The sequence below is a fragment of the Diaphorina citri genome, unplaced genomic scaffold, assembly GCF_000475195.1.
Source record: "Diaphorina citri unplaced genomic scaffold, Diaci psyllid genome assembly version 1.1 scaffold29, whole genome shotgun sequence".
NCBI lineage: Eukaryota > Metazoa > Arthropoda > Insecta > Hemiptera > Psyllidae > Diaphorina > Diaphorina citri.
The window spans coordinates 441537-461070 of NW_007377467.1; the positions used below are offsets into that span (position 1 = coordinate 441537).

The 19534-nt window shown below is 39.9% G+C and overlaps 1 protein-coding gene and 1 long non-coding RNA gene across 2 annotated transcripts in view; one reads left to right on the forward strand and one right to left on the reverse strand.

Moving 5' to 3' along the window:
* LOC103510935 (spectrin beta chain, non-erythrocytic 1-like) overlaps positions 1-19534 on the forward strand; it is a 93830-nt gene that overhangs the window by 63891 nt on the left and 10405 nt on the right. Inside the window, 20 exon segments of the mRNA XM_026824818.1 lie at positions 107-1169; positions 1172-1187; positions 1470-1754; positions 1949-2194; positions 2504-2767; positions 2936-3220; positions 3476-3697; positions 3949-4149; positions 4405-4582; positions 4780-5045; positions 5199-5361; positions 5940-6330; positions 6481-6709; positions 6970-7038; positions 7041-7258; positions 7577-7763; positions 7912-8112; positions 8256-8486; positions 8679-9236; positions 18855-19517. Of these exon segments, the coding sequence (XP_026680619.1) occupies positions 107-1169; positions 1172-1187; positions 1470-1754; positions 1949-2194; positions 2504-2767; positions 2936-3220; positions 3476-3697; positions 3949-4149; positions 4405-4582; positions 4780-5045; positions 5199-5361; positions 5940-6330; positions 6481-6709; positions 6970-7038; positions 7041-7258; positions 7577-7763; positions 7912-8112; positions 8256-8486; positions 8679-9236; positions 18855-19517 (5936 nt within the window).
* Positions 12922-13492, reverse strand: LOC113468157. Its single transcript, XR_003392010.1, has 2 exons — positions 13431-13492; positions 12922-12995 (listed from the first exon to the last, which is right to left on the reverse strand). It is a non-coding gene; the product is annotated as an uncharacterized LOC113468157 (long non-coding RNA).

Consider the following 19534-nt stretch of genomic DNA (forward strand, 5'->3'; position numbering starts at 1 on the left):
TGTCATCTGGCAACCCAAACTTTGGGCGGCTCATTAATAAATTTTATTGATTGTTTCTCTCTGTTACTAAGTTATTAATTGTTTCCTTTCCTGCACATGATTCCAGGTTCTGCCTCCGTGCGTCGAGCTGCTCTGATTGCTTCCAAGAGTTTCCAGGAATTCCGCGCAGATGTGGATGACCTCAAAGCCTGGATGGCAGACAAACAGAAAACCGCAGCTGATGAGTCCTACAGAGATCTGAGCAACATTGAGAGAAAGCTGCAAAAGCATGAAGCCTTTGAACGGGAGCTGAGAGCTAATGAAGGTCAACTAAGAACTGTGAACAAAACAGGACAGATGCTGATCGCTGAAGGCAATTACCGCGCCAAAGAAGTGTCCGCTATTCTAGCTGCACTCAATAAGAAATGGACAGAGCTCGTAGAGCAATGTGTTGAGAAGGGACGAAGATTACGCCAAGCCGGGGCTCAACACTCGTATAACAGAACATTAGACGATGCTAAAACTAAACTGGAAGAGTTTGAGAAGTGTCTGCAAAGTAATCAAGTGGGCACTGATCTACGCAACTGTAAGCAACTCCTGAAGAAACATCAGGTGACAGAGCAAGAGATTCATCAATGGGAGCAGAGGATTAGTGACCTGGTGGCTGTTGGAACTGAAATGGCACAGGAAGATCATTTCAACGCAGCCGCTATCCTACAGGCTAGCAAGGAGACACAGGAGAAATTCAAATCTCTGGAAGAGCCTGCAGCGCTGAGGAAAGAAGTCCTTGAAGAGTCCTTACGTCAGGAAGATCATTTCAACGCAGCCGCTATCTTACAGGCTAGCAAGGAGACACAGGAGAAATTCAAATCTCTGGAAGAGCCTGCAGCGCTGAGGAAAGAAGTCCTTGAAGAGTCCCTACGCTTCCATAAGTTTGGGTTCGAATTGGAAACGGAGCTTTGCTGGATTCGGGAACATTTACCTCTTGCCTCTTCAGAGACGTTGGGCGTTAACTTGCACCAGGCTCAGTCTCTGTATAAGAAGCATAAGAAGTTGGTTGAGGAAATACAAGGTCATCAACCAATGATAGATAAGACCATCAAGTCAGGACAAGCCCTGGTGCATCAGAAACACCCTGAAACTAAACAGGTAAGGGCAATAGATGAGAATTTGTTATTTGCATATTAGAATTCGAGGGCAAGTTGAAGGTAAGGTTTACACTTGAGACTGAGCAACTTTTATTTTGTTGACTTTTTCTTTTACTTACTTACTTATCCGTGACCAGGGCCTAGACGACCATAAGTCTGCTCAATACTGCCTCTCCAACTGAGTCTGTCCTCTGCTGCATCCGTCCAAGTCTTCGGATCCAGCCCCATCTCTGTTACATCCCCCGTCAGAATTCGATAAACCCCGGTCTTCTTTTTGGACAGTAATACTGCTTTGTTGACTTGAGCACCTACTAAAAACTTTCCTCCTATTTATTTTCCCAGGAGCATGACCAGGAATGCCGCCGTCTGGTTCAGAAATACCCGGACATGTCTGCGCCCATTCGTACCAAATTGACCGAACTTCAAGATAACTGGCGAAACCTCCAAACACTCGCTGCCTCAAGACGGGAAGCCCTAAACTCTGCGTACTCTCAGCACAAGTTTACCGCTGATCTGAAGGAACTGGAATCATATGTGGGAGATACCATCAAGCGAATGAACAGATCGGACTTACCATGCAACATTGCTGAAGCCAAGGCTCTCCTTGAATTGCATCACGAAAGAAAGGTAGGATTTTTATACTCTTTTCTCAAAAGATTAAAGCGTTCACTTTAACCTTAATAATTATATTATAGTTTACATATTTTCTTGTAAAAACATTTGACATTTGAGACATTGTTCATACTGCCTAGGGTAAGGGGATCCTTCCATCCTATTGGAACATAATAAACAAGGTATATTCTATTCTATTTTCTCCCCAGGCTGAAATCGACGGGCGTCAAGAGACCTTCAAATCCCTCAAGGAGTTTGGACTCAAAGTATCCCCACCTCGCGAGCCTGAGCTAACCAAACTCGATGAGCTCAGAAGACAACTGGCCAGTTCTTGGGAAGAGCAGAGAACTCGACTGGACCATGCCCATCAAGCTCAGATGTTCAAGGAGGCAGCGGACCAAGCAGAGAATTGGTTGGTCACTAAAGAGGCCTTCCTGAACAATGACGATATTGGGGTAAGTGGTATATTTCCGTTGTACCTATAAGTAGGTATTTTATTTTATTTTATTATTATTATTTTTTTTTAAAGCAATAAAAGAAACGTTTTGTTAACTTATTACATAATTATATGCTCGAAGGTCAGTGTTCTTTTTACTAACTAATTGGCAAATTGGCCCACCTTCGAATCGCAACAAACTCTCTCCTTGTATATTTCCGCTGAAGAAACAGAACATTCAAGGGTGGCGTTTATGTATATCCTATGACATTATCTACTTTCTCGTTATTTCCCTTATGATGACCTAATTAAAATCTCTTCCTCGCAGGAATCGCTCTCCGGAGTTGAAGCTCTACTCCGCAAGCACAAGGCTTTCGAAAAAGCCCTCGAAGCTCAACTGAGTCGCATTGACGATTTGGAGAAGTTTGCCAAAGATTTGCTCGCAGAACATCATTACGATAGTTCTGGCATCCAGCAGAGACTGCAAGCGGTCATCGCACGAAAGGACAGACTGAAGGAAACCTCGACTGCTCGGAGGAAACGCTTGATTGAGTCAAGACAGATGCAGCAGTTCTTGAGGAATATGTATGAGGTATGTTGAAGATGTAGACTTGTTCCTCAGTGTAGTTCGTAAAATATTGATTCGAATGAACTTTGCAATACAAAATAATGGGTTACAATCATTACACTATTCTTGAGGAATCCCATGTATTAAATTCTATTCCTTGTTCAAAGACAATTTTATTTTTCTTTATGACAGGTGGGCGGATGGATTCTGCAAAAGCAACAGATTTGCGCCGACGAAAGCTATCGAGATCCTACCAACCTGCAAAGCAAAATTCAAAAGCACGCCGCTTTCGAATCAGAACTGGCGGCCAACAAGAGTCGCGTTGGTGCTGTCACAGCCGAGGGAGAAAGCTTAATCAGCGGAGGACATTTCGCAGCCGCTGAAATTAAGACAAGACTGGATGAATTAGAACTGGAGTGGAGGCAGCTGCAGGAATCCAGTGCACTCAAACGGGAGAGATTGAGTGATGCTTATCAGGTAACTGGAGTGATTTTTTACCATTATTTCATCCCACCTAGGTCCTATTTCTCATTGTGCTTAGCAGCTTTGGTGTTTTCAAAGTAAATTCTAGGCGTGAAAATGAAATACCCATGTCACTAATATTATAGAAGGTTGATTCCTGCTTGAGCTTTATTTTTGTAGATTACTTGGAAAATCAAGTCAGGAAATGTCTGTAGTCCCATTAGCCAAACACTAAACAGTCTCTAACAAATACTTTACTCTCTCCCACAGGCACTCCTATTCAATCGAACTCTCGAAGAGCTTGAAGCTTGGAGTGACGAAGTAGAGACTCAACTTCAGTCGGAAGACCACGGCAAAGACCTAGCCAGTGTGATGAATCTGCTAAAGCGACATACTCTACTGGAGAACGATGTACATAGTCATGTAGAGGCGCTTACACAATTGCAAGACACGGCCGCTCTATTCCAAAGATCAAACCACTTCATGAAGAATGTACGTAGATTAAGTCAAAATCATGACCCATAGAACTGCACGTTCTAGTTAAACCAAGTAAGTGGAAGACAATAATTGAAAAACCTGAGTGGGATAAAAAGTTATTATGATCCCGAGCCCAAATTCTTGTTAAACTGTGATGTTCGAGATTTAGTCTTAGTACTTATTCTAAAAAAGTCTATTCTGTTGAAATACATACCCTATATCTCTAGTCTTATCGCTAATACTTTTGGCAATATTCTATTCCTCAGGTACGAGACCTCATGTCCTGGGCAGCAGGACTTAGAGCAGCAATGCTGACGGAAGAGAAAGTGCGTGATGCTGCCTCAGCTCAAATACTCAAAGCTGAACACGAGGCTTTGAAAGCTGAAATTGAGGCCAGGGAAGCTTCATTCCGACAGGTTATGGAGCTGGGAGAGAGTATGGTACAAGGAGGCCATTATGCTAACGAGGTACGTCTTTGTTTTTATCATACAAAAGATAGAATAGAATATACCTTGTTTATCCTGCTCAATGAGACTAAAAAGTGCCTTTACCCCAGCAGCCCTCCGAAAAGTTATGAAATCCTTGTCAATACTATCGTTATTATTTCACCTACATATTTAAAACTAAGACATCGTCTTCTGTATGTACCTATGTTTGATTCGGAGAATACCTAAATTGCATGTCTAATTTATTTGCTGATTTCCTTTCTCTCGTTCCCTCAGGAAATTCAAGAGAAATTCGCCCAGCTTGTAGAGGAAAGACAGAAGCTCCACGCTTCATGGCAACACAAGAAAGTTCATCTCGATCAGCTGATTGATCTTCACTTCTTCTTGAGAGATGCCAAACAGATAGATGCTCTGAGCAATTCTCAGGAGATTGCTCTGGCCAGCTCCGATTGTGGTGAGTATATACTTTACATGACATTACATTGAAATGGGGGGTCTTTTCTGACGAAATTTCTGTGTGCGGAGTACAGTATGTAGGACTATTACTTGGTCCAATCATTGGGAAATATGACATTTTTGCACCATCGTAGGCACTTAATTCAGATATCTTACCCAGGATTTACCATGACTCTTTTTCCTTATTTCCCTCAGGTGAAACTGTAGACGAAGTGTCCAACCTAGTGAAGAAGCATGAGGAATTCGAAAAGCTCCTTGCCACTCAAGAAGAGAAAGTAATCGCCCTACAGGAACACGGTGACAAGTTACTCGCTCAGAATCATTTCGAGAGCAAGCTGATAGCACAACGCTTGAACGAAGTTATCGACCGAAGAGTTCAAGTGAAACAGCTGTGTGTCGTGAGGAAGCAGAGGCTGGATGATGCACTCCTGTATGCCCAGTTTGTGAGAGATATTGCTGAGGTAAGTCGTGGATTCTCTTGAAAGTTGGTCTTTCTAGGGAAATTTTCGCGAAGATAAAGATTAAAATAACTCCAATGAATGTTAGGAACTCCTCCAGTTTATTTCCTGAACAGAAAAGATTCATGTTTTTTTCGACTGCTTTCTTCTTTTCAGACCGAGTTATGGATGAACGAAAAGCAGAAGAAACTTGAAGTGGAAGCCAACAAAGGAGACATCAGTAGTTTGGAAGACAAAATCAAGAAGCTTCAGAAACACCAGGCATTCCAAGCGGAGCTGGCAGCTAATCAGCCAAGAATTACCACCATCAAGGAGAAAGGTGAGGGTCAAAACGAGATTGGGCTTACCATATTGTGTCACTTATGAAATAATGCTCTGGAAACCTGGGAAGTGAGAATTCGCATGAAGTAAAACATAACACCAGGGTTATTACTAACTTTTTGTCTCTTTTTCCAATTCTCTTAAAAGTTGGTCTTACTAGGGAAATTTTCGCGAATATAAAGATTAAAGTAACTCCAATGAATGTTAGGAACTCCTCCAGTTTATTTCCTGAACAGAAAAGATTCATGTTTTTTGGACTGCTTTCTTCTTTTCAGACTGAGCTATGGATGAACGAAAAGCAGAAGAAACTTGAAGTGGAAGCCAACAAAGGGGACATCAGCAGTTTGGAAGACAAAATCAAGAAGCTTCAGAAACACCAGGCATTCCAAGCGGAGCTGGCAGCTAATCAGCCAAGAATTACAACCATCAAGGAGAAAGGTGAGGGTCAAAACGAGATTGGGCTTACCATATTGTGTCACTATGGAATAATGCTCTGGAAACCTGGGAAGTGAGAATTCGCATGAAGTAAAACATAACACCAGGGTTATTACTAACTTTTTGTCTCTTTTTCCACAGGTGAAATTCTACTCAGCAAAAAGCACAAGTTATCTCGGGACATCAAAACACAACTGGATAATCTTCTCGCAGCCTGGAGACATCTTCTACAAGAGTCTAGCAATCGGGGTAGAGGTCTGGAAGAAGCCCAAGACATTCTGGAATTCAATAATCAAGTTGACAAGATAGAAGCCTGGATTCGAGATAAGGAAATGATGGTCCAAGCTGGAGAGATGGGACGAGATTACGAGCACTGTCTTGCACTTCAGAGAAAACTAGACGATGTGGATTCTGACATGCGAGTTGATGACTCGAGAATCAAATCCATCAATAACCTGGCCGATAAACTCATCAGACAAGGGCGCAGTGACACCAGATCTGTTCAGCAGAGGAGACAGCATTTCAATAACAAGTGAGTCATCCAAATCCCATAGTACCTATAAATTTAAAAAAAAAAATCTCCTGAATTTGAGGCAACATCGTAAATAACTGTAATTTTTTGTTTTAAACAATAATAATCACAGTGAACATTTCCCTAAAATTTTCTTCCTGTCCATTTCAGATGGCGTGGACTACAGGGTGCACTCACAGAATACCGAGAGAGACTCGCGGGAGCTCTGGAAATTCATCTGTTCAATCGTGACATAGATGACACGTCGCAGCGTGTATCGGAGAAAGCGGTTACCATGGCAACAGAAGACACGGGACGCGATCTGTCCGAAGTTGAGCGGCTACAACGCAAACAAGACGCTCTGGAGAGAGATATGACCGCCATTGAGGGCAAGTTGAAGGTAAGGCTTACACGTGAGACTGAGCAACTTTTATTTTGTAGGCAATTACAAGAATTCCATTGTAGAAAAATATTGGGACGCGCGTATGAAAATGACCTAATGGTCAATGTCCTAACATTTGTAAACAACAGTAACACAAAAATTCCATGGTCATTAGTTGATAAACCCCGGTCTTCTTTTCAGGACAGTCAAAATCGTTTTTTGTTGGCTTAAAGCAATAAAGCACCTCCTAAAAACTTTCCCCCTGTTTATTTTCCCAGGAACATGACCAGGAATGCCGCCGTCTGGTTCAGAAATACCCCGACATGTCTGCCCTGAAGAGCTTGAAGCTTGGAGTGACGAAGTAGAGACTCAACTTCAATCGGAAGACCACGGCAAAGACCTAGCCAGTGTGATGAATTTGCTAAAGCGACATACTCTACTGGAAAACGATGTACATAGTCATGTAGAGGCGCTTACACAATTGCAAGACACGGCCGCTCTATTCCAAAGATCAAACCACTTCATGAAGAATGAGATTAATGAGCGAGCACAGAGTGTTATTAAGAGGTAAGTAAGGGTTTTGAAATCGAGAACCTCAATTTCTAGATAGGTAATAGTGACAAGTAGGTAATGTGTGACACAATAAAGTGACAACTAGATAGGTAATAGTATGCACTGGAACACGGCATCTCTGATCCACTGATTTGAAAACAACTAAAGAATAAAGAAATTGTGTAAGAATGGGACTTCGCGCCTCGGCCCAGATTATAAGGTACATATTTATTGTTTTATGTATTTACCTACAATAACTTCTTCAAATGATCCTTAGTTGGTTCTAGATATTTTTCTCATGTACAAAACATCTTGTCGCTTTCCTTTCTGCAGGTATCGGTCCCTACAGGAACCCATGCAAATTAGACGGGATAACTTGGAAGATGCACTTCTTCTTTATCAGTACCTGAGAGATGTGGATGATGAAATGCAATGGTTGCTAGAGAAAGAACCCCTGGCTGTATCTACAGACCTGGGAAATAGTCTTACAGCAGTGCAGAGCTTACAGAAGAAACATCAGGCCCTAGAGACTGAGCTGGCATCCCGAGAGCCTGTGGTTTCCGCTTTGGCTAGTAGAGCCAAGCCTGCTAGAGAAAGAACCCCTGGCTGTATCTACAGACCTGGGAAATAGCCTCACAGCAGTTCAGAGCTTACAGAAGAAACATCAGGCCCTAGAGACTGAGCTGGCATCCCGAGAGCCTGTGGTTTCCGCTTTGGCTAGTAGAGCCAAGCAGATGAGCAGGTCTGCTCACTTTGCTGCAGCCAGGATAGAGGGCGCCACGAGTGCTCTACAGGATAAGCTTGCCAGTCTGAGAAATGCAGCAAGTGTTAGAAGACTGAGGTTGCTGGATGCTTTGGAATCACAGATGGTAAGAATAGTTAATACTTATACGTCCTTTTATACAACTCATGCCTGGAGTCACAGCTTTATTTAGCTTCTGGATATTTAGAATCAAATTTGTTGAACCCTATGTCTTTGTGGAAAACTAAACATTCTCTTCTTATTTTCCAGTTCTACGCTGAGGTAGCCGAAGCTGAGGTTTGGCTCAAGGAAAAGAAACCAATCCTTCACTCTAGTGATTTCGGCCGCGATGAAGACTCAGTTCTGTCTCTCATCAAAAAATTGGAAAGTTTAGAGAGAGAACTGGTGTCATTCCAGCATACCGTGGGGCATTTGTCCAAGCTGTGTCAGAGCCTATTGGATAGAAACCACTTCGACAGCAAAAACATTTCCAAGAAACAGGTAAATACACATTGATTTTTATCGGAAATTTTAAACTGTCGGATCAGAATCAAAAACTTTTCCCTATTCAAACGACCATATTGTTGTACATCACACGTACTCGTACATATAAGTAATCGTAGGTACCCAAAGTTTAAGCTTCTTATATTTATCTCTGTTAACACGTCTGTATTTCCTTTTTGTTCTTCATAGGCCGACATCGAGGCTGAATACAATTCCTTGAACTCTCTGTGTAAGCTCCGTGAAGCTCGACTGATCGACAGCAAAAAGTTGTACAAATTCCTACGCGAGGCTGAGGAAGTAGCCGAATGGATTAGTGATCAAACCGCGGTGGCTGCTTCTGAAGATTACGGTCGAGATGTGGAACATGTGGAACTCCTTATTCAGACGTTCGAAAGCTTCCTTAACGGTCTGACAGCGTCGGAAAGTCGCGTCACATCTTGCCTTGCCTCGGGACGTACTCTCCTCTCAGAGAATCATCCTGAGAGTGCCCGCATCAATGCCAAACTAGAGGAAACTCAACAACTCTGGGAAGACCTCAAGGAATTGTCTCACGCAAGACAAGAAGCTCTGGCTGGAGCGAAACAAGTCCACGTTTTCGACAGGACGGCTGATGAGACTATCGCGTGGATTTTGGAGAAAGATGCTGTGATTTGTGCGGAGGACTATGGACAGGATTTGGAAACCATTCAATCTCTTGTCAGAAAACACGAAGGCTTTGAGGCAGACCTGGCGGCTGTGAAAGAACAGGTGAGAACTAATTATTGTTTTCGATTTTTACAAAAAGATGAAAGTGATACCAACTTGTTTTCTTCAAGTTTCTTCTATTAATTCACATAAGTTACTCAATTTTCTTCTGTTTTACAGGTGGAATCTGTGGTGCAAGAGGCAGGTCGCTTGGCTTCTTTGTTCCCAGATGCTCGTGAACATATTGAAGTCAAGCATGAAGAAACCCGAGAAGCATGGACCACATTGCTCGAGAAAGCACGAGAACGCAAGTCCAAATTACACCAAGCCGAACAACTGCAGTCTTATTTCGACCAATACCGAGATCTTATGGCTTGGATCAACGAGATGCTAGCGAAAATTACCGCGGCGGAACTATCACATGATGTTGCAGGGGCAGAGTTGCTTCTGTCCCGTCACCAAGAGTTTAACGCGGAGATTAATAGCCGGAACGACGTTTTTAATCAGTTCTACGGAACTGGAAACAAACTTATTACGCAAGGACATTTCCTGAGTAACGAAATTCAGGAGAAGATAAAGATCCTCGAGGCCCGTCATCAGCTGTTGAACGACACTTGGGAAAGTCGGCACCACCTCTACAAACAGAACTTGGACACGCAACTGTTCAAGAGAGAAGCAGACCAGCTGGAATCCTGGATTCAATCCAGGGAGGTTATCCTGCAGGATAAGACCCTTGGGGATTCTATCAGTCAAGTGGAAGAGCTGATTAGGAAACATGAGGACTTTGAAAAAACGATTGAATCACAGCCGATGATCTGGCCATCTGCACTAACTATAATAGAGGGGGCTTAAAAGGAAAGGTACCTATATTCGTTTCTATTAATACTAGAATGCGCAGTCTAACAACGCAACGGTTGAACGATATACTCAAAGTTTCTTGCCTTATAATTCCAGCGGTGGATAGCGTGGACGGACATCCCAATCCTACAAACAGACACACGATATCTCACATGAATAATTTGAACAACAGCGGAGGATATATCAACGGTGATGGGTACAGCAACTTGAGGAACAACCATACCAGTTATGAAGAGCTCCCTTCACCACATTCAGGTATGTACAGTTGTACAGCCACAAATGTTGTTTCACTGTTAATAGAATACGCTAAAGTGAGTTGACTCTTACTTGAACCACCAACTTCTAGATCCGCGTAGCCCAGTGTGTTCACACTACGATACTGAGGTTGGTTCTACTACGAGTAAAACGTAGCCATGAAGAGCTGGTGTATCTGTTCAGATGGGTAAATAGTAAATTTATCATAATTAATCAATGTATATATGTTTCCCATTTATGTTAATTTTCAGAGCCTCCTCCTCTGCCCCAAACGGCACCTCCTCAGAAACACATCTCTCCTAACAACACAAAAAAAATAAATAAAACAAAAACGCACCTAGTTAGAACTCAAAATCAAATGATAAATGACCAAAAATTCAAGGTAGGTAGGTATAGATTGTTTTTTAAAAAAAATAATGGTCTAATAGGTTTTATAATTTTAAAGTTTCTAATAAGAATAAATTTTAAAAATGAATGGTAACGAAAATTCTTGAAACTGGATCATATTGAAAAGATGGGTAATGTTCTTCATAATAAATCAATACTAAAGAATCATTCTCAGGATTACCTATAAGAGCAATTTTAACAAAGCCAATGATAATAATAGATCGATCCGTGGGGAACTAGTGCATGCAACATGCTATCATTCCAAATGAAAATACTTGTTTTGACAAATCCCGGGTAAAAATAGATCTAGAAATCCATTAAAGCGATAGAAAGAATTTACTTGTTAGCCCGTCCTTCCTTTATTATTTTAAATAACTCGATTATTCATTTAAGTCTTGCATTACATACTGTCATAATATTTTTATCTTATAGGTCGGGTAATTTAAAATTAAATAAAGTTTATTGTATAATCTCCTGAATTTTAATTTCACTTTGCACTTTTCTTATTGCTCTTAAAAACGAGTTGGACTCTTCTCCTTACTCTCAGAATACTCTTCATCCCAATCGTACAGACTGGGGTTCTCATCCATTCCTGATTTAGCCCCGGCTGTACTGGCACCTTCATAGTGGTGTGAATGGGTGAGATAGGTGACTTCGGTGCAGGTCAAACAGAGGGGGGAGGGGAGGGGTGTGCCAGCCTGGGGTAGTTCTGTGCTGACCGAATACAGATGGGACTGGGCTGGGTAGCCGGCTGGAGTTCCCAGATAGTAGCTGTCATGGGAAGAGGAAATGCGAAGGATTATAGTCAAATAACTAATTATTTTTTACATGGATAAGAAAATAAATAATTATCATACTAGCGATTATATTCTGCTCTATGTGGATCTTAAATAAAAAATCTCGGATATTTCCAGACGTGAGAGAGTGCCTAAATGTAGTAGCTGTCATGGGAAGAGGAAATGGGAAGGATTATAGTCAAATAACTAATTATTTTTTACATGGATAAGGAAATAAATAATTATAAATTATCATACTAGCGATTATATTCTGCTCTATGTGGATCTTAAATAAAAAATCTCGGATATTTCCAGACGTGAGAGAGTGCCTAAATCGTTACACACATCCACGGCATTCCGGTAGATATGTATGTATGTACCTATGTATGTATACCTACTTAGCTGAAATCCAGCCTATTCTAGTTGAAATCTGGCCAGAAATGTCTCTGGCTCAAACGTAAAGGTCGATTTCGATCACAATATGTACCTACTTAGCTGAAATCCAGCCTATTCTAGTTGAAATCTGGCCAGAAATGTCTCTGGCTCAAACGTAAAGGTCGATTTCGATCACAGACACAGCAGACACTACATGAAGATACTCTAAGACCGCATTTTACGAAGTCGGAGTTGGCTTCAATTCTGGATTGAACTGGGCATTATGTATAGCTCAATCCTAGATTAATCTCAATTCTGATTTTGGTGAACCCCCCTCTAAGTTGAGTTACTCACACTTTATTCCGTTCACTATCCCAGGCGAGGATCTGATTGACGGAAAACAGCCCCTGGGTGAGCGGCTGAAACGCTTTCTTCCCGATATGATATGAAATGATGTGCCGGAAATAGCCTGCATGGCCGTCCCTGATTGGGAACAGCGTGAGATAGGCGCTGCCGTCCGGGTTGAAAACAGGAGCTTCGGAGACGTCCACCCAACCCTCGTTTTCAAAGTCCATTTTTTGTGTCTGAAAAAATGAGAAGGAAAAATTTCAAATTTGTTTGTTTTTCAGGCAACACTCGTTTGGTAAGTCCTTTTTTGTGTCTGAAAAATCAAGAATAAAAATTTCAATTTTTTTTCTTTTTTCAAATAAACTCTTTGATATATTCTATGACTCTATGACAAATGTGACAACGGAGGTTTTATCAAACCGAAGAAAGGAGAAGGACAGGATAGAAGAAAGAAAACTTACCATCTGACAGTACCACGCTGGTGATTTGCACAGAGAAATCATAGACACATTTTGTTCCCTGTTGAGCCACACAATAGACACTTCATTCCCTGATACCCACGTCACGTCACAGAAATAGTAGTCTCTGAAAATCAACGTTCAACTTCAATTAATTTTGAACCACGGTAGGTTTGCTCCAGCGAAAATCCCGCCCCATTAGTTTGAGTGGTTTGTATGTTTAACTACTGAGGTCTAGGTACCTGTTTTATGTTTTATAAAATGTCGGTAAGTATAGCAAAGTTTCTTACCTTTTGGACATTATGGACCAACAGTAAATACTTGCGGTCCGGTGACAACGAGAATTTGGTTGGATTCAGTCTTCTCTGAAAAAGAAATTTAAACTTAAGTGGGTTTTATGTATGGAAATCTATTAATATCACGAAACTACAGCTTGGTCTTCTTGTATCTGACAGGCCGATATTGCATTTTCGATCAATTTTTTCACATAGATTTTTTTTGGATAGAAAAAAATTAACATTGCTGAAATTGTAAAGTGATTTCTAGGAATAATACCCACCAGAGCTTGTACCATTTTTCTCATAAACTTACCTATTAATTACTTAGGTACCTTTCTAACAGCATACCCATCCAATCATCTCTCTAGCTCTCTCGCCTCTCATGATCAAAAATGTAGCACATTGCATACCTACATATTTTTAAGGCGGTCACACAATTTTTTTCTCTTGATATAATACCTAGGAACCTAGGTAATCTAGGTATCTTTTCAGATTATTTTCTCTAAATTATTGTTCACTTACCACTGTCACATTGGACATCATTGTTCTTCGTTTTAGGCTGGTTGCATTGAGAACGCTAATGCAGAGAAATCAAATGTTAGAGTTTCCGAACTTTTGACTCATCCTGTACCAAAATTTTGACCCATAGTAAAAATGCCTACCTAGGGATTTTTATTTTCCAACCGAAAATTTAACCCCTTCGGTCTAGTCTCATGCAGAAAGAAACTTTGGATTTCTATACTGGTGCAGATTCATGAAAATCATCAGATTGGCTAATATCGAAATGGATAGAAGAAATCTTGGTATGATCATGTTTTTTGAACTCAGAACTGCCTTTGACCTAGTTGACAATGATATCCTGATCAAAAACTGATTGAAAAAAGGTAGTTACCTACCTACAATTTATTTCAAATGCACAAAATCTTTTATATTGGACCAAAATATATCAAATAGAAAAACATCATCCCCACTCCCTCCCATACTCGTATTTGAAGTTTTCCAAGGAGATTCTATGTTTTCTCAAGATATCCAGAAATTAACTTTGAATGGGATTCTTGGAAAAATCCACTCGAAGTTTCTGTTTATCAAGTAAAAATATTGACTTGACATTTGGACAACCTGGGGTTATTTTTCTTAGAAAACGCTCTGTACTATTAAATTGGAAATTTATTCTACTATGTTGTGATAGATTTTTTATTAATGTTATTTCCTATTTCAACGAAAAAAAATCACGCTTCTACTATTAAATTGGAAATTTATTCTACTATGTTGTGATAGATTTTTTATTAATGTTATTTCCTATTTCAACGAAAAAAAATCACGCTTGCATACAAGCTAAACGGGCTTGTCCTGGGATAAACTAAAAACAGCTTGGTCTACAACACATAGGTAGATAAGAAAAATCACGCTTGCATACAAGCTAAACGGGCTTGTCCTGGGATAAACTAAAAACAGCTTGGTCTACAACACATAGGTAGATAAGTACACATAGTAAGGCATTAAAGTTTTTAAATAAGGCGAACTTACTTGTTTTCTAATCCCAAGATAGAGTACTGGGCCAAGTAGGAATGTCGGAAAAGCTGAAAATCAAATAACCAAGATGAATACTCGTACATAAGAAAAAAAAAAATTAAAAAAAAAAAATAGGTATTGGAAATATTTTTCAATCTTCAAAGAGGTTCCATTTCTTCAATGGACGAAGCGCTATGAAATATGCAAAATCTATACCTACATGACTGACGTCCAACACATAGAATATGTTACGAAGCAGCAATTTATTTGTTTGGATAGTGTGCGTCCGTAGGTTATTTAAGAAAACTAAAACTTCTGATAGGTACTAGGTATTTTTAAAATATAAAAAAAGCATCACAAGAAAGCGTTCTAAAAAGAAGCCACGTTTTACTAACGATGCCATTACAGACATAATAGCTGTAATGGGCACATAAAGTGTAAGCAAAAGTTTTTGAAAGGAGTAAAACATGAGCGAAAAAAAAACATTAAAACTTGGACGATTATTTATTTACATTTATTTTCTTCCTAGTTGAATATAAATATCCTTAAAATGGGCAAGTTTCTTGCTAGAAATTTACTCTGTGCTCTGGAATATAAACCATCATGAAAGTATTAGAATATTAAACTGCTTATTTGATAGAATTTGCTCCAGCAAAAATCCCGCCCCATTAGTTTGAGTGGTTTTTATGTTTAACTTCTGAGGTCTAGGTACCTGTTTTATGTTTTATAAAATGTGGGTAAGTATAGCAAAGTTTCTTACCTTTTGGACATTATGGACCAACAGCAAATACTTGCGGTCCGGTGACAACGAGAATTTGGTTGGATTCAGTCTTCTCTGAAAAAGAAATTTAAACTTAAGTGGGTTTTATGTATGGAAATCTATTAATTTCACGAAACTACAGCTTGGTCTTCTTGTGATCTGACAGGCCGATATTGCATTTTCGATCAATTTTTTCACATCGATTTTTTTGGATAGAAAAAAACTAACATTGCTGAAATTGTAAAGTGATTTCTAGGAATAATACCCACCAGAGCTTGTACCTTTTTCTCATAAACTTACCTATTAATTACTTAGGCATACCTACCTTTCTAACAGCATACCCATCCAATCATCTCTCTAGCCTCTTATGATCGAAAATGTAGCACATTGCATACCTACATATTTTTAAGGCGGTCACACAATTTTTTTTCTCTTGATATAATACCTAGGAACCTAGGTAATCTAGGTAGCTTTTCAGATTATTTTTTTCTCTAAATTATTGTTCACTTACCACTGTCACATTGGACATCATTGTTCTTCGTTTTAGGCTGGTTGCATTGAGAACGCTAATGCCCCCCACCATTTTATCACTGTGAGAAAATAATTTAAAAATCTGGTTGCCAATACAAAGAAAGTTTCCTTTCAATAAAAAAAAAGAAATATTTCTATGATAGATTTTTTATATCATCAATAACGTTTATTATTGAATGTTCACTGACCGCTCAGTGCCTATTGTAACTGTCTGATCGCTGAATGGCTAGACTTTTAGAATATATTCAGTGAGATTTTCACAGGAGCTAACAGAAACTTGAATATTTGTTTTTGCAAAGACGTTGGAACTTTTTTTTTTGCAACTTGAGCGTTGGACACTTGAATAGTTACTTTATTACCGGACAGCATATTGTCTGTACAAATCTGAGTCATATGTTTTGTCCGTTATAAAGTCTGGGAAGAGAGGGGCACCATTTTTGTGCTTGGGAAAGGCTACTTACAGACCAACAACTTTTTCAGTTACGCTAATGCCTCCATACTCATCTCGAAACATGAGTTCATCATCTGAAACACACAGATTTTCCTGTTAACATCAAAGGAAAATAAAGCCTGATACCAAAGCCTCTTCCTTTACCAAGCCTTATTTTTTACCAAAGGAATTTTTCACGGTATAAGCCCTACAAAAGATTTTCCTGTAAGCCTTTCTGTTGCTGACATTCTTTGAGAAGAACAACTTGAAAATAGGAGATAGCGAGATTCAAAATAGTGGATGTGCCAAATTCTCAAAAAGTTCATCTTCTAATACCAAATAGGTAGAGAAGCAAATTTTTCAGTTTGGATATTGTGTATGATGGAAACACGAAACTAAATACAAAATTATAATAATAGTTTTACTTATTGGTATAGCTAGAAATTAAAAGCTAAGTTTAGATCAATCAAGTACCTATAATTTCAGCCAGCCTAGTTAGCTTAGTTGGTAGTGCGTCTGCCTTGTAAGCGCTAGGCCGCGGGTTCGATTCCCGCCCGGGGCGGATTTTTTACCAAAGGAATTTTTCACGGTATAAGCCCTACAAAAGATTTTCCTGTAAGCCTTTCTGTTGCTGACATTCTTTGAGAAGAACAGGATTTTCATTTCATTTTTAAAATACAAACAAAGGTAAACTGAACCTGAATTTTAGTTGCCTGAATAAAATTCAGGTACTATCAACCTACCGCTTTTGTCAGTGTAATAGTACTAATATAAAAACAAAAAAAAGAAAGAAGCAACACTAAAAAGTCCTAGAATTCAGAACTTAAGTGAAGTGGAATTCAAAAACTAGGTACTTATAGGATTAGGAAAAAAAATCCTAAAAATTCTCACCTGTTTTTAGTTGCCTGAATGAAATTCAGGTACTATCAACCTACCGCTTTTGTCAGTGTAATAGTACTAATATAAAAACAAAAAAAAAAAAAAAGAAGAAAGAAGCAACACTAAAAGGTCCTAGAATTCAGAACTTAAGTGAAGTGGAATTCAAAAACTAGGTACTTATAGGATTAGGAAAAAAAATCCTAAAAATTCTCACCTGAAATCCAGGACCCATTGAATCGGAGTGGAATGTAGTCATGTTCCAGAATATCCTGTAATCTCACCCTTTGACCTTTCACCCTCAGTCCGTTGTCAGGAGGTGTCAGCAAGACCACGGAGGTGACAATAAGGGCTAAGACAGCTAGGATGACCAAAAGCGCGATTAGGATCCCTCGCCAGTTCCGCTGATTCGCGTTACTGGATACTAAATCCTGGAAATAGAAAAGAAAATGTACTTTAGTAGCTCAATAAAATAAATAAAATTCCTTTGCTAACGAAATAGCGAAGGTTGAGTGCGAAGGGCATCCGCTCGTAAAAATTGTAGCCAAAACCCTAAGCCAAAACCAAAATGTCAGCCCAAAGCAATCATCCAAATTAGGGTTAGAAACGCCTACCCCATCTGAACACGGGGCTTCCTGCCGCTGGTTCAATTAGGTAATTCATGGAATTTTATTCTCAACAAATAAAATTACTGAAAAATAGTAGACCTTACTGCTGAGAGTGCTGAAATAAAGGGACTTTTTGGTCTCATTAATATTATAAATATACAGACTCCTAAAAACCCAAAGCGAGATCATTACACATTAAAATTGAATTTCAAAGTATGTATTAATGGTACACAATATGATATAAAGTATATGGTAATCTTAGCAGAAACTGCTGGTAAAAATATCCTGAAGTCTACTTTCGTCTTCCTAGGAAAAATCCCGGGAAACGTTAACATTACAAGAATTTTATTACATTTTTGCTAAAAAATATTTTTCCTCGTACTCTACTTCTTTTTCCTTTCTCTCTCTTCTCCTTTCCCACTCTCATTCTGCATTAGAAAATTCGGTACTCTTGGCACATCCACTAAAAATAAAATACATAATATACAAGTAGTTAAAAGCTTCTTATATTTATCTCTGTTAACACGTCTGTATTTCCTTTTTGTTCTTCATAGGCCGACATCGAGGCTGAATACAATTCCTTGAACTCTCTGTGTAAGCTCCGTGAAGCTCGACTGATCGACAGCAAAAAGTTGTACAAATTCCTACGCGAGGCTGAGGAAGTAGCCGAATGGATTAGTGATCAAACCGCGGTGGCTGCTTCTGAAGATTACGGTCGAGATGTGGAACATGTGGAACTCCTTATTCAGACGTTCGAAAGCTTCCTTAACGGTCTGACAGCGTCGGAAAGTCGCGTCACATCTTGCCTTGCCTCGGGACGTACTCTCCTCTCAGAGAATCATCCTGAGAGTGCCCGCATCAATGCCAAACTAGAGGAAACTCAACAACTCTGGGAAGACCTCAAGGAATTGTCTCACGCAAGACAAGAAGCTCTGGCTGGAGCGAAACAAGTCCACGTTTTCGACAGGACGGCTGATGAGACTATCGCGTGGATTTTGGAGAAAGATGCTGTGATTTGTGCGGAGGACTATGGACAGGATTTGGAAACCATTCAATCTCTTGTCAGAAAACACGAAGGCTTTGAGGCAGACCTGGCGGCTGTGAAAGAACAGGTGAGAACTAATTATTGTTTTCGATTTTTACAAAAAGATGAAAGTGATACCAACTTGTTTTCTTCAAGTTTCTTCTATTAATTCACATAAGTTACTCAATTTTCTTCTGTTTTACAGGTGGAATCTGTGGTGCAAGAGGCAGGTCGCTTGGCTTCTTTGTTCCCAGATGCTCGTGAACATATTGAAGTCAAGCATGAAGAAACCCGAGAAGCATGGACCACATTGCTCGAGAAAGCACGAGAACGCAAGTCCAAATTACACCAAGCCGAACAACTGCAGTCTTATTTCGACCAATACCGAGATCTTATGGCTTGGATCAACGAGATGCTAGCGAAAATTACCGCGGCGGAACTATCACATGATGTTGCAGGGGCAGAGTTGCTTCTGTCCCGTCACCAAGAGTTTAACGCGGAGATTAATAGCCGGAACGACGTTTTTAATCAGTTCTACGGAACTGGAAACAAACTTATTACGCAAGGACATTTCCTGAGTAACGAAATTCAGGAGAAGATAAAGATCCTTGAGGCCCGTCATCAGCTGTTGAACGACACCTGGGAAAGTCGGCACCACCTCTACAAACAGAACTTGGACACGCAACTGTTCAAGAGAGAAGCAGACCAGCTGGAATCCTGGATTCAATCCAGGGAGGTTATCCTGCAGGATAAGACCCTTGGGGATTCTATCAGTCAAGTGGAAGAGCTGATTAGGAAACATGAGGACTTTGAAAAAACGATTGAAGCGCAGGAAGAAAGGTTCAAGGCTTTGAGGAAGATAACATTGGTGAGTAATGTCTACTT